Source organism: Corylus avellana, chromosome ca2 (assembly GCF_901000735.1).
Source record: "Corylus avellana chromosome ca2, CavTom2PMs-1.0".
Lineage (NCBI taxonomy): Eukaryota > Viridiplantae > Streptophyta > Magnoliopsida > Fagales > Betulaceae > Corylus > Corylus avellana.
In genome coordinates this window covers 28,437,904-28,449,822 of record NC_081542.1, presented here as the reverse complement: position 1 = coordinate 28,449,822, position 11,919 = coordinate 28,437,904, and the positions used below count along the sequence as shown (strand labels likewise).

At 32.1% G+C, this 11,919-nt stretch overlaps 1 protein-coding gene across 1 annotated transcript; it reads right to left on the bottom strand.

Annotated features, from left to right (window-relative positions):
• Window positions 1-4,536: 4,536 nt before the first annotated feature.
• On the bottom strand, window positions 4,537-10,587 carry LOC132170302 (cationic amino acid transporter 1-like). The gene is made up of 4 exons (XM_059581227.1): window positions 10,475-10,587; window positions 9,691-10,103; window positions 7,477-8,075; window positions 4,537-5,464 (listed from the first exon to the last, which is right to left on the bottom strand). The coding sequence occupies exons 2-4, from the start codon at window positions 10,100-10,102 to the stop codon at window positions 4,703-4,705; spliced, it is 1,773 nt and encodes a 590-aa protein (XP_059437210.1). The 5' UTR covers window position 10,103; window positions 10,475-10,587; the 3' UTR covers window positions 4,537-4,702.
• Window positions 10,588-11,919: the final 1,332 nt, after the last annotated feature.

The window sequence follows — 11,919 nt, the reverse complement described above, 5'->3', positions numbered from 1 at the left end:
ATATCCTTATTGGTTAAATTTTTTATACTGGTATGCTTATCGGTTCGGTTCGGTCTGGTTAGAAATTTCATATCGGTTAACCATTTAACCGATATAAACTGTTAAGTAGGGATGCCAAAACGACGTAGTTTTGGGATTATATATATGCATATGTAACCTTATCTTAATTTGGGTTTGGGTAGGTTTAATTTTTTTTTAGTGATGGCATTTGATGGGATTTCTTTGCCTTTGGTGAAAGCATTTTTCATTAACTAGTTTTGTTAGTCTAATTAGCATCCATTATGTTAATTAGTCCATTTGCTTTGGAAAAATTTATTATATAATATATAAAAAAAAAAAAAAAAAGTTGTGGTGGATCAATATAAAAAAGCTTCAATTTTTAGCTCAAAAAACAAATATTTGGGTCCCAACAAAAAGTATTTGGGCCCTCAAAAATAAAAAAAAATAAAAAACTCATTTTTGGCCCAACAAAATAAATCAATATAAAGCCCTCGGTTAACGTTAACCGGTTTAACCGAACCGTTTAATCGTGTACCGTTATAACCGATAATTTCGGTTAAAATTCTTATTGGTTCGATATCGGTTAATAAACCATTTAACCAAAAATTATCGGTTAATAACCGATAAGAGCCAAAATCGGACCGTTTTGACCGATACCTAGGCCTACATGTCTCATGCCACATGTTGAAAAATGCTATATTATCTCCATATTTGGTTCATTTCATTTTACAAATAATTATTAAATTTGTGAACTTATGTCGACCTCACATAAGTCAATAGTGAATCCTACAAATCTTATGGTTGATTTATTGAATTTGTTGAAAAATATGAGCTAAATATAGAGAATTTATTGACAAATACCATTTCTCTTTTTTATTTTATTGTGGACACCACGCCTAGTGTGCCCCCTTCCCTATATATATATATATATATATATATATATATATATATTTGTTGGTATTTTTAACATTTAACATAATGTGTAGACATAAAGCTCAATCGGTTGGAGATCAGACTTTATGAACTAGTAACCTCCGCTTCATTAGATATGATCTCAGCCGATTGAACTACTTCTTGGGTAGGAACATAATCTCTCACTCCTCTTTCTATTATTATTTTTCTTAAATTTAGTTCCTACTCCTAAAAAATTAAGTTCATGTTTTTTTATAATGTCAAAATTTTTTTAAAATTATTTTATGTTTTGATTTGTTTTTTAAGAGAAAATTATATTTTTAGTTTTAAGAATTAAAAAAAAAAAACATTATGAAACGAGGCCAACATTGTCGACTCTTAGGCATCATGTTGGCCTGGAATACCCAACCCAGTGTCTTACTGGTCGGGATGCAGGAACCTTTCTGGGAACCATGGTCATGGGTAGGCATCGAGGATTATTAAAAAACATTAATTACGTATCACAAAGAATCTTGAAAGAATATAATTTTTTGATTTAAAGTGAGATGAGATGAGTCATTTATCTTCTACAAACGTGCATCTAAAAGTAACGTGTATATTAAGCTATTAAAAAAAAAAAGCATGTGATGAGCACGTGCTACGTACGTTTAATTTTTAGAAAACATAAATATTTCACAGTTAAGGAATACATATCAATTTGTCTATGTAGGAAATTTGTGTTCCCATTTTATGGTATTTAACGACATAAATAATGTCATGTGATAAATATGTTAGCATGTTCTTTAAAAAATTTAAATAATTTGGCATCATTTACGCCGTTGGATACAACAATATTAAATCATAACCATGAAATAACTTCTCTATATTTCACTTGAAATGAAGAGTGCAATCTACTCTATTGTAATTGAGAATAACTTTTTCAAACAAAAAAAAATTGAGAATAACTTTAATCAGGTCATGGTTTAAACTGAGTGTTTTGCACCCTTGAATAGAAAGTAGACACCTAAGCTTGATATACTAAAAAATAATATAACCTTTCACACCAAATAATTTTTTTTTCTTAACAAAATACTCATCAACAAAACCATTAGAGACTCAACTGTCGGGGGCTAAGAAGTGGGTGGGGTTTTGATGGTGGGTGTTCGGTTAGAATGAATGGAAAAGTCCATGATATTAATTTGAATTAAAGATACGATTTTTTTATTTTTATTATATTTGATGTTTTTACCTTATGTGTCAAATTTCTATTAAAAGCTATAAAATAAAATTTTACACCACATTCTGATAGAATTAGCTCTCATTGTAATTCTCTTTACAGGACCATAAAATTAGAAAAGGAACAACAAATCTCTCTTTCAAAAAAAAGAAAAGAAAAAAAAGAAAAAAAAAAAAAGGAACAACAAATCTCCTGGTCCAAGGTGTCTTTAACCTCCGTGTAGTAATTTAAGAAAGTAGATATACATGACTAACTACCATCCCTTTAAATACCATTTTTCTTCTCCATTACAGAAACCTCCCTGTGTCTTTCAGTACTCCATAGAAGGAAACTTAGAAATGGCCAAAGGAAAAATTGGTTGATGGGTATGTTCTAAAACCTTGCTCATCATATATTTATTTCTTATTTATTATATATAATCTTTCTTTTTTCTCTTCTGATTGTTACTTTCACATGTTCTTGCAATATTTGTGAGCTAGAATGATATATATAGAGCCCAACAGCTTATCACCCATCTTGTGTTCTTGTGTTAAGATTAAGGACACTATTCCTTTCCAAGCTTGGGTTGCCATGACCAAACAAATTACATTGCCATTAATTGTGCTAGAAATCATTGAAATACATGGATAGATAGACGACAAATGAGAAAGCTAATATGGAGCTCACACGTCTAAACAAATTTTGAGTTGTCCACTCGTCTGATTGGGCAGGTAATTAAGCTTATAAAAACCTTCTCATATTTATTGTCCGAATTATTAATAATTCGAACAACAAATTGTTAAAATATTTGAATCAATCCATGAAATATGATAGTTGTAGGATTAGTCAATGAATGATGTGAGTGGATCTTTTCTAGGGTTTATTCCTTTGGACCTAAATCTCTTATAAATATCCTATTGATATTTATCTTTTCTATTTGTAATTTTTTTGTTGTTTTGGTTTAATTATCTTCTGTTTGGACATTGGTTGCCTAGAAAATTGAATAAAAGTTAGTAAACCTATATGTATGTATCTATGGAGTCTAGTTATCCATAAGTGGAAAAACCCATAGGCATATAAATCGAAATGGATTTTTCGATTTAGATTCGATACTCGATGATTTTGTACTTCTAAGAGACCGTAAAGTGTATTTCTAGACACTCTTTTTTTTTTTTTTTGATATTTCTGTCTTTTTGATATAGTGCTAACATGTTACATTTCTAATATATCAATTTAAGCACATATTTATGAATTTTTATAAATATTTTTTTGTGATGCATATATTGTGTGAATTATCAAATTTTTTAGGGTAGAAAAAAATTTTAGGACTCCAAAAAATTTTAGCGACACCTACAATATGAATTGTCTGGCTCCGCCATTGCAACTAGGTGAAAGTAACCTAAATAGCTCAATCAACTATGCCAGCATAGTGGATGCTTGAGATTATGGCACAGAGAACAACTGCTTCATAATTTCATCACAATTGCTTCGTGATCTCAAGCGAAGAATTTGTAATTCTATATATTCGGATATCGCTAGATTTGAATATGATATTACTGTAGTCTGTATTGTTCAAATTCCCAGAACTCTGATCACTCAGCTATCAACAGTTGATTGCTTCATTTCATCGGATATTCTAGGGAAGACATTGAAATCTCAGATACAATTGTAAATATTCTGATTTCCCGCCATAGTACTGTGGTCGATGCATGTTAAAAATAAATTTTTTTTTTTAAAAAAAATGATTGAAAAGCATGTGGGTTTATTAACTGGATCGCATTATATTGGTAATTTGAGATGAACTTTTGAAAGGACTTTCCTTGAATCCTTAATATTATTAATTCTCTAGTGTCAGTAGTGTGTATCTTGTTAGAGAATATTAGGCAAATTGATTTCATTGTAATTGATTGTAATCTCCTCTAATCAAATTTAATTGATTTGATGGTAATCAAATTATTTTGATTTGATTATCAAACTTATCCACCTCAATTCTCCTATAAATAGGAGTATCATGTATTGTAAAAGACATCAAGCAATAAGAACATAATGTAACTCTTTAGATTTTATCTGTGGAGGTAGGTTATAGACAGAACCACTTCTTCATATCTTGTGTGTGTTTGTTTTGTTTTTTTGTCATGGGATGTTTGAAAATCTATCAAGCAAAAGGCACTTGTATCTTTGCAATATTTGTGACAAACACCATTTTTATGCTGTGAAAATAAATTTATTCTTAATTTTATAGAGTAGAATTTGGCATTGTTACTAACTGACATTTACTTATGGCCATCACCTAAAAGTAATTGAATCAAAATCTTGTTGCCTTGTTATTTCATATAAACTGTTTTTGTTCTTATATATGTCGTGTACAGCTTTCAAAAACAAGTTCATTTCTTCAATTTATCTGCTGTAATGAATTTCCATTGCTGATAATTTTTTATCAGTACAGCTACTATTTACCAAAAGTATGTGAATCTTATTTCCTTATTATGGTAGAAAGCATGAGCACTTCACCAACAAACACTTACACACATTTATGAACATCAACTACACGTACACATATGCATTACACACATTTATGATTTATTACAAACTCCTCTAGCACACAATGTTAACATTTTCTCCACCCTCTTCAACATTCTTCCTCTCCTTGCCATTGCTAGATTCCTTGGCTGTGTCATAGGATGCATGTAATCCAATGACAAAATAGTAAATAAAGATTACCAAAGTCCACACCCCGAACCTTGCGAAAGATGCTTTGTCTATTGACCCAAGAAGGAAAATGTTAATGGCGATGGACAACGATGGCAGCCATGGCACCAATGGCACCCCCCAAAGTTTCGGCTCTCTTGCATGCGGAACAAAAAGCCAAATCCCCACGGTTGCAATCAGCCAAATTGGGGTGGTTATTACGTACCCAACCCACCCATCGCTAACTGCCCAATAAGCAGCAGTTCCAATGGAAGATCCAATTATTAGCAAAATAAACACAATGAGCTTTATACGATTTGTTTCAGTTGTCACGCCGCTAACATAATACCGGCGCACGAGAAGGGCAACGGCAACGAGCATGAAGATAAACAACGTGGAGATAGAGAGTAGGTCGGCGAGAATAGCAAGCTTTGTGAAGAAGGCAATGATCGCTGTGGCGACGAGCATCACGATCGTGGCATTAACGGGTGTTCCAGTTCTCTCGTTGACATGGGCGAGCCATGGCGGCAACATGTGGGTTCGTGCAATATGTGTGAGATATCGAGCCTGACCGATAGCTCCCACTAGCAAAACAGTCGTCATCCCCTTCAACGCACCAGCAGCAACTATATACTTAGCCCAACTCCAACCAACAGCTTCGAATGCTACCTGTTAGAATATAAACTAAATTACAATACGAGCTATACATGTTAATATGTTACTTAAAAACCCTTAAAAAACCATATATAGAAAGAAAAAATCATATAGAATTTCGGTTTTTTTTTTTTTTTTTTTTTTTTTTTTAAGAAAAAGAAGAAATCAGAGAACAATTGTACAACTTTCTAAGTGTGATTTAATAACTACAAATACAACTTTTATAAAATGTTGAGTGAGATGATTTATTTCATTGCTTTAAATGTTTAGTGAAAAATTTTGTTTTATTTTTGTATTCATCAATTTTTTATTTTTTTTTTGCTTTGTATTTTTTTTATTTATTTATTTTTTTCGAATGTTCAAAATTGTGAGTTTTATTTGTATTAAAATCTAATATATAGGTATCAAACCAACAATATTAGAGATTCTTGCTAATTTTCTATTCATGCTTTGATGTTTTTTTTTTTTTTTTTTTTTTTCATTTTAAACTATATACTCCTATGAGAACTAATATTTAAACAAGTTTTTATTTATATGAATTAAACCAAAATTAAGGGTAGTATGTTTTAATTCATTTGAATGTTTTATGTGATTTATTTTTCATTTGTGTTATTTACTCGAACTTTCAAGCATGTTTTGAAAGTAATTTTTCTACTTTCGAAAGCGAAAAAAGGGAAAAACTTATTTCACAATTGTGTAGAAAAGGAATATAAACACTTTCAAAACATCAAAGAGATAATTAAGTATTGAACCTGAGGTGAGAAGGTTTATTTGATTGCATTAAATGTACGATATAAATGTATTTTTTAACCTATAATGAAAAGTGTAATGATTTTAAATTTTATAATTAAATTATAATGAAGAATTTCCCGCATTGTGTGGATTATGAACTAATTTAATATAGTATCAGAACCAAAGGTTTTGAATTTGAACATTATCTATGTTAATTCACATTCCATTTTAATTAATTAAATATTTCATGTGTTAAGCGAGCCCACATGTAATAGGGATAAGTGTTAGAATATAAATTAATTAAAGAGAAATGCTATTAGATTGCATACAAATGAGAAGACGTGGAACTGAAAATCAATCAATCACATCCAATGCTAATTAAATATTTCACCAATTGGGTGAGCCCACATGTGAGGATAACTATTATAATATAAATTAAAAATAAATGCTATTTAGTAGACTACCCAATTGACAATGTCCTCCTCAAACTATCAAAAATTGTCAATGTTCGTCCCAAAGACGAAACTACCATTAGTAAAATAAAAAAAAAAAAAATACTAAAACTTCTAGAAAAAACCTAAAACAAAAAAAAAATTAAAAAAAAAAATCCAAAGGGTGGCAAATTAAAATTTAAAAAACAAATCCTTTCTATAAGAAAAAATTAAAAAATTTAGATTTTTTTTGTTATAAAAAATGTTTTTTTAATAAATTCTTAAAATAAAAATTTATGTTTTAAAAAAGTAACAATTTTCGTTTTCTAAAACAATTTTTTTGTTTTTTTAAAAAAAAATGTTGCTTTTAAATAAAAATTTCTGTTTAAAAAAATCATTTAAAAAAAATCGTTTAAAAAAATTAAAAATTTTCGTTTAAAAAAAAAATCGTTCTTTTTAAATTAAAATTTCCGTTTTTATTTTTATTTTTATTTTTAAATTAATTAATTTTTTTTTTTTTTTTTTTGAATTTATATGGGTATTTTTGTCTTATTAAGAAATACATATGGGCATTTTTATCCTTTTGCTAGCCTTAAGGAGGACATTGACAATGTTTTGGTAGTTTGAGAGAGACATTGTCAATTAAGTGATAGTTTGAGGGGATATGTAAACTTTACTCTTGATTTTTTTTTTTTTCCTTACAAAGCCCTTGTTGATCCAAAGTTTAATTTTCATTGCTGCATCATCCTAGTTGCATGAAAGTCATATAACAATTTACTAAATATCACTACTCTAAATTAAAAGATTAAATTAATTATTTCTTATCAACTTAAACTTTTGTAATAAATGAAAATTTAACATTACCGAAAATGGAGCATCCACGTCGAGGGTTTTGTATGACTGCATAAGGCATAATGTCACCGCTAGTAAACAATATGCCAATGTAGTAATCACCATTGAGCCTACAAGACCAATGGGGATATCCCGAGCGGGATTCTTTGTCTCCTCAGCCATGGTTGAGACAGCATCAAATCCAACATAAGCGAAGAAAAGCACTGCTGATGCCTTGAAGATGCCACGGGCTTCAAAAGGGGCAAATGGGGTGTAATTCTTTGTATCGGCTTTAATAAGGCCGGCGACGATGATGAAGAGAATGACGACAACATGGAAGATGGATGCAATGTAATTGAAACGCGAAGAGCCCTTAGTGCTGAGGACTGCAAGGACACAAATGGCGGCAATGACGACAATGGCTATGGGGTCAAGATATTTGTAGTCTTCTGAGAGACCATGGGCTACAATGCGGAAATCGTTTGGCTTGTGGTTGCAAAGTGTGGCGAAGTAGGATGTCCAGGAACGGGCAACGGCTGCTCCACCAATAACGTACTCTAGCAAGATGTTGCCAGCGGCAATGAAGGCCATGAAGTCGCCGAGCTCTACCCTTAGGTAGGCAAATGATCCACCTGAAAGGGAAAGAATTAAGTATGCAACCAATAGTTTTTATTTTTAATATAATAAAAAGGGGTTACAAGGGATGATATTTTCCGCTCCTAAAACACAAAGAAACATAAAATGAGAAAATGATTATAAATACTTTCAAACACTAGCTTCGAAGCGGCCCATTTGACAATATAGTGTGCACATAAATTAGCACATCCTAATGACTTCAAGGCAGTCTAGTTGGGGAAGAGATGCAACCAATAGTTATTATCATGTGTTACAATTTCTTTTATGAAGTAATGTGATAATCTCTAATTGATAAAATGATAATACAAAAGAATAAGATTTAATTAGTTGTGTACTAAAATCAACTACACGTGATCTAAACTCTTTTTTTTTTTTCTTGAAACTTTTTCCTTTGGAAAAAAAAAAAATTTGACAAATTTAATATAATTTTTTTAAAACACTCTTCATAAATTTATATTTATATTTAAATTTATAAACAGTGATTAATTGACCTAACCATCAAGTCTAACTAGAATTCAGGAAGTCAGGAACCATTGGGTTTTGCAATATGTGCAGTTTCTACGTATCAATTCAAGTGCGGCCCCCAAATATGTGGAACCACGTTAGGCCTTAAACAACTGGCATAATCAACCATTAAAAAACAAAAAAACTCAATAAAAATGGGTAAAAATAAAGAAAAATGATATAATTTATTATTTTTTTCAATCATTTTAACCATTTTTATAGTGAATAGATGAATTTACTATTTAATTTATGTGGGATCCACACAAATTCACAAATTTAATGGCTGATTGATTGAATTTGTAAAAAGAATTATGATATTTAGTAAATTATTATACGACTGTCATACAACTTTGATGATGTGACTGTAAAACTCAATATTTGGATCAACAAGGTCTTGTAAAAATAAAAATTAATGGCTGATATTCATTACCACGTCATCATAGTTGTATGAGTATGACGATTGTACTTGTATGAGAGTCTACTAAAGAAAAATGACATAATTCATTATATTTTTAACAATATCCTATTAAATTTGTGTAGAGTCCACATGAGTCTACAAATTTAATGATGAATATATTAAATTTGTAAAATAAGATGAAAAAAGAAGAAAAAAAATATTGACGTGAATTATTCATCTTCTATTAAATATTATATTTTTTATAAAAAATAGTTGTGTAACATGCTTAAAAAATTAAGAAAAAAATAATAATAAAAATCATTTTGGGTTTATAAATTAAATGAAAAATTTATTGAATTTGCAAAAATAAATTATTGAAAAAAAAAAAGGTATACTAGAAGTCTAGAAGGGCCAGCCGGGACTTTTCTACACTCTAATCCTAGCCTGACTTCGTTGACTAGAACTTATGCCATTGACCAGCAGAATCTGAGGGAGATATTTTATTATTAGCATTTCCATTCCATCTCAGTCGTCAGCCAATAAGTCAATTGTTTGAATTTTTTAATCGAACGGCTGCAATATTTTTTATTTTTTATTTCTCTTTTTGTTTTTGGTTTGTTAGGCGGCGCTAAACTGTCATAATTTTGGTGATTATCTTAAAATTAGAAAAAAAAGAACACTACAATAATTATTATGCTCTGGGTACGTACCGGCTACGGGGATCTCCACGGCGAATTCGGTGTAGCAGAAGACGGAGAGCAAAGCCGAGACGCCGGAGACGACGTAGGACAAGACGACGGCGGGGCCAGCGTGTTCGCGGGCCTCGAGGCCGGTGAGGACGAAGATGCCGGCGCCGATGACCGCGCCGATGCCGAACCACATGAGGTCCCACCAGTTGAGCGTCTTCTTCATCTCGTTATGGCTTCGAGCCTTGACCTCCACGAGCTCCGTGTGGTCCATGGAGCGGGTCACGATCCGATCCTTCAGCCTCATCGGAGTCTCCATCAATGCCTTCCCGTAGTTGCCCCAGCTCCGAAACGATTCCTCGGGTAGAAAATCGCTCTTCGCGCACGAGCACCCCCTCCTCCTAATCCCTTCATCCCCGCCGTCCATTCCTCCCATTCTGCCTTGATCACCACCACAAAAAATATTAGATCCGGAAAACAAAATTCAAGATAAAATCCTGTTACAAATCCCCCTGTTTGGTTGCCCGGAAACAGAGAGAGAGAGAGAGAGAAAAAATTGGAGAAAATGAAGCTTGTTTGAAGCAGAGTATGGAAATTTTGTTTATAAAACAACGCTAAACCATACAAAGCACGCAAAAAATTAAAATAATAATAAAAAAAACTTATTTAACAAAAATAAATTAATCATTTAACGTAATCCATTGACTATGAAGTGTTAGATGAATCCCCAGGAATCAATTAATTATTCGAAAAAAAATTTACAAAAATTATATTGGAATCTAAACTTTCAATGATTCAAGAGAGAGACCGGGCTTATCTGAGAGGTTCTCCGGTGACCGGCGCAGAAATCTCTATCTGAAGAGTGTGGTTTCGAAGCGGGAAATGTGCACCACTGGTAATATATAGGCTCGCTAGCTTATCACGTTCTTTACATTGATCAGGATACTGAACTTTTAGAGGCCCAAATTGTTTTGAACTTGAACATACAAAAAAATAAAATTTCTTTGTGGGCCAAATTAATCGTTGTTGGGCCCAAATGATTCTGTTAGGGCTAAACAAGTGTTTATTGGATATGTTTATAAGCACTCTTAACATATTAATTATCTTATATTATTAAAAATTGTTACTAATATATATAAAATTAAGTGAGAACCGATTGATTTTTTTTTTATCCAAATAAAGGAAATTAGGAAAAAAAATTAAATGAGAACCGATTAATATTGTTAGGACGCTGCCCTATTATACTTTGGCGACTAAGTTTTCGATTAAGTCGTTTTCAGTTAGGTTCAAATTACTGACATTGATATAAATTTTTATTTCGATTGCTGACAACCGAAAGTCAATAGACGGTTGGTAAGCAGTAATGAGATATTTTGACCACAATAAAAAATAAAAACCTAGATGTAACCCTTTTTTGAGAGATGCACGTGATAAAGTTGGCCTTACCATGAGGTTTTGTGATAACCAGACGATTGACGTACTTTTTGGGTCAACGTGGATAATGAGATATTTTGCCCACACACCTGGATAACGAAGATATTTTTTTTTTTTTTTTTTTGATAATAACATCTGCATTCATTCATTCATAACAAAATAATCTAGAGTGTAAAAAAACACTCTAAACAGATAGAGCCAAAAGCTCTAATGTAATTACATCTTGAATAAAACAAGGGACTTCCTCCATCCATATTTCTTCTATGTTTCCTTGGACTGCCCTTTGACCCATTTTATGAGCTGCATAATTGACTTCCCTGCTCACGTGCTCAACTGTCCAACTGCGAAAACCATGGGCCACTTCAACAATATCACTGATCACCTGCCCGTAGCTACACCAATTAGGACCATTATTCTTCAAAGCCATAACTACCACCTTCGAATGCCCTTCCAGAATCAAGTCTTGTAACCCCAAATCACGACAAAATTCCATCGCACATAAAGCACCCATAGCTTCCGCCGTTGTAGGGTCTGGGCATCCATCCATTGCCTTACTAAGAGCTGCACAAACCAAACCTTCATGATCTCTTACAACAACCCCAAATCCCATCCAGTTATACTCCTTTCGTAGAGCTACATCCCAGTTAGCTTTGAAAAAACCAGCAGGTGGGTTCTTCCAACGAATAGATCTATGAATTGGAACACTATGCACAGTTTCCTCTCTTCTCTCCAAAGAATCATTGTACTGTTGTAAATAAACCACTGCTTCTCTAACAACGGCATTGGGATGCAAAAAAACACCCCCATGAACTACTGTAT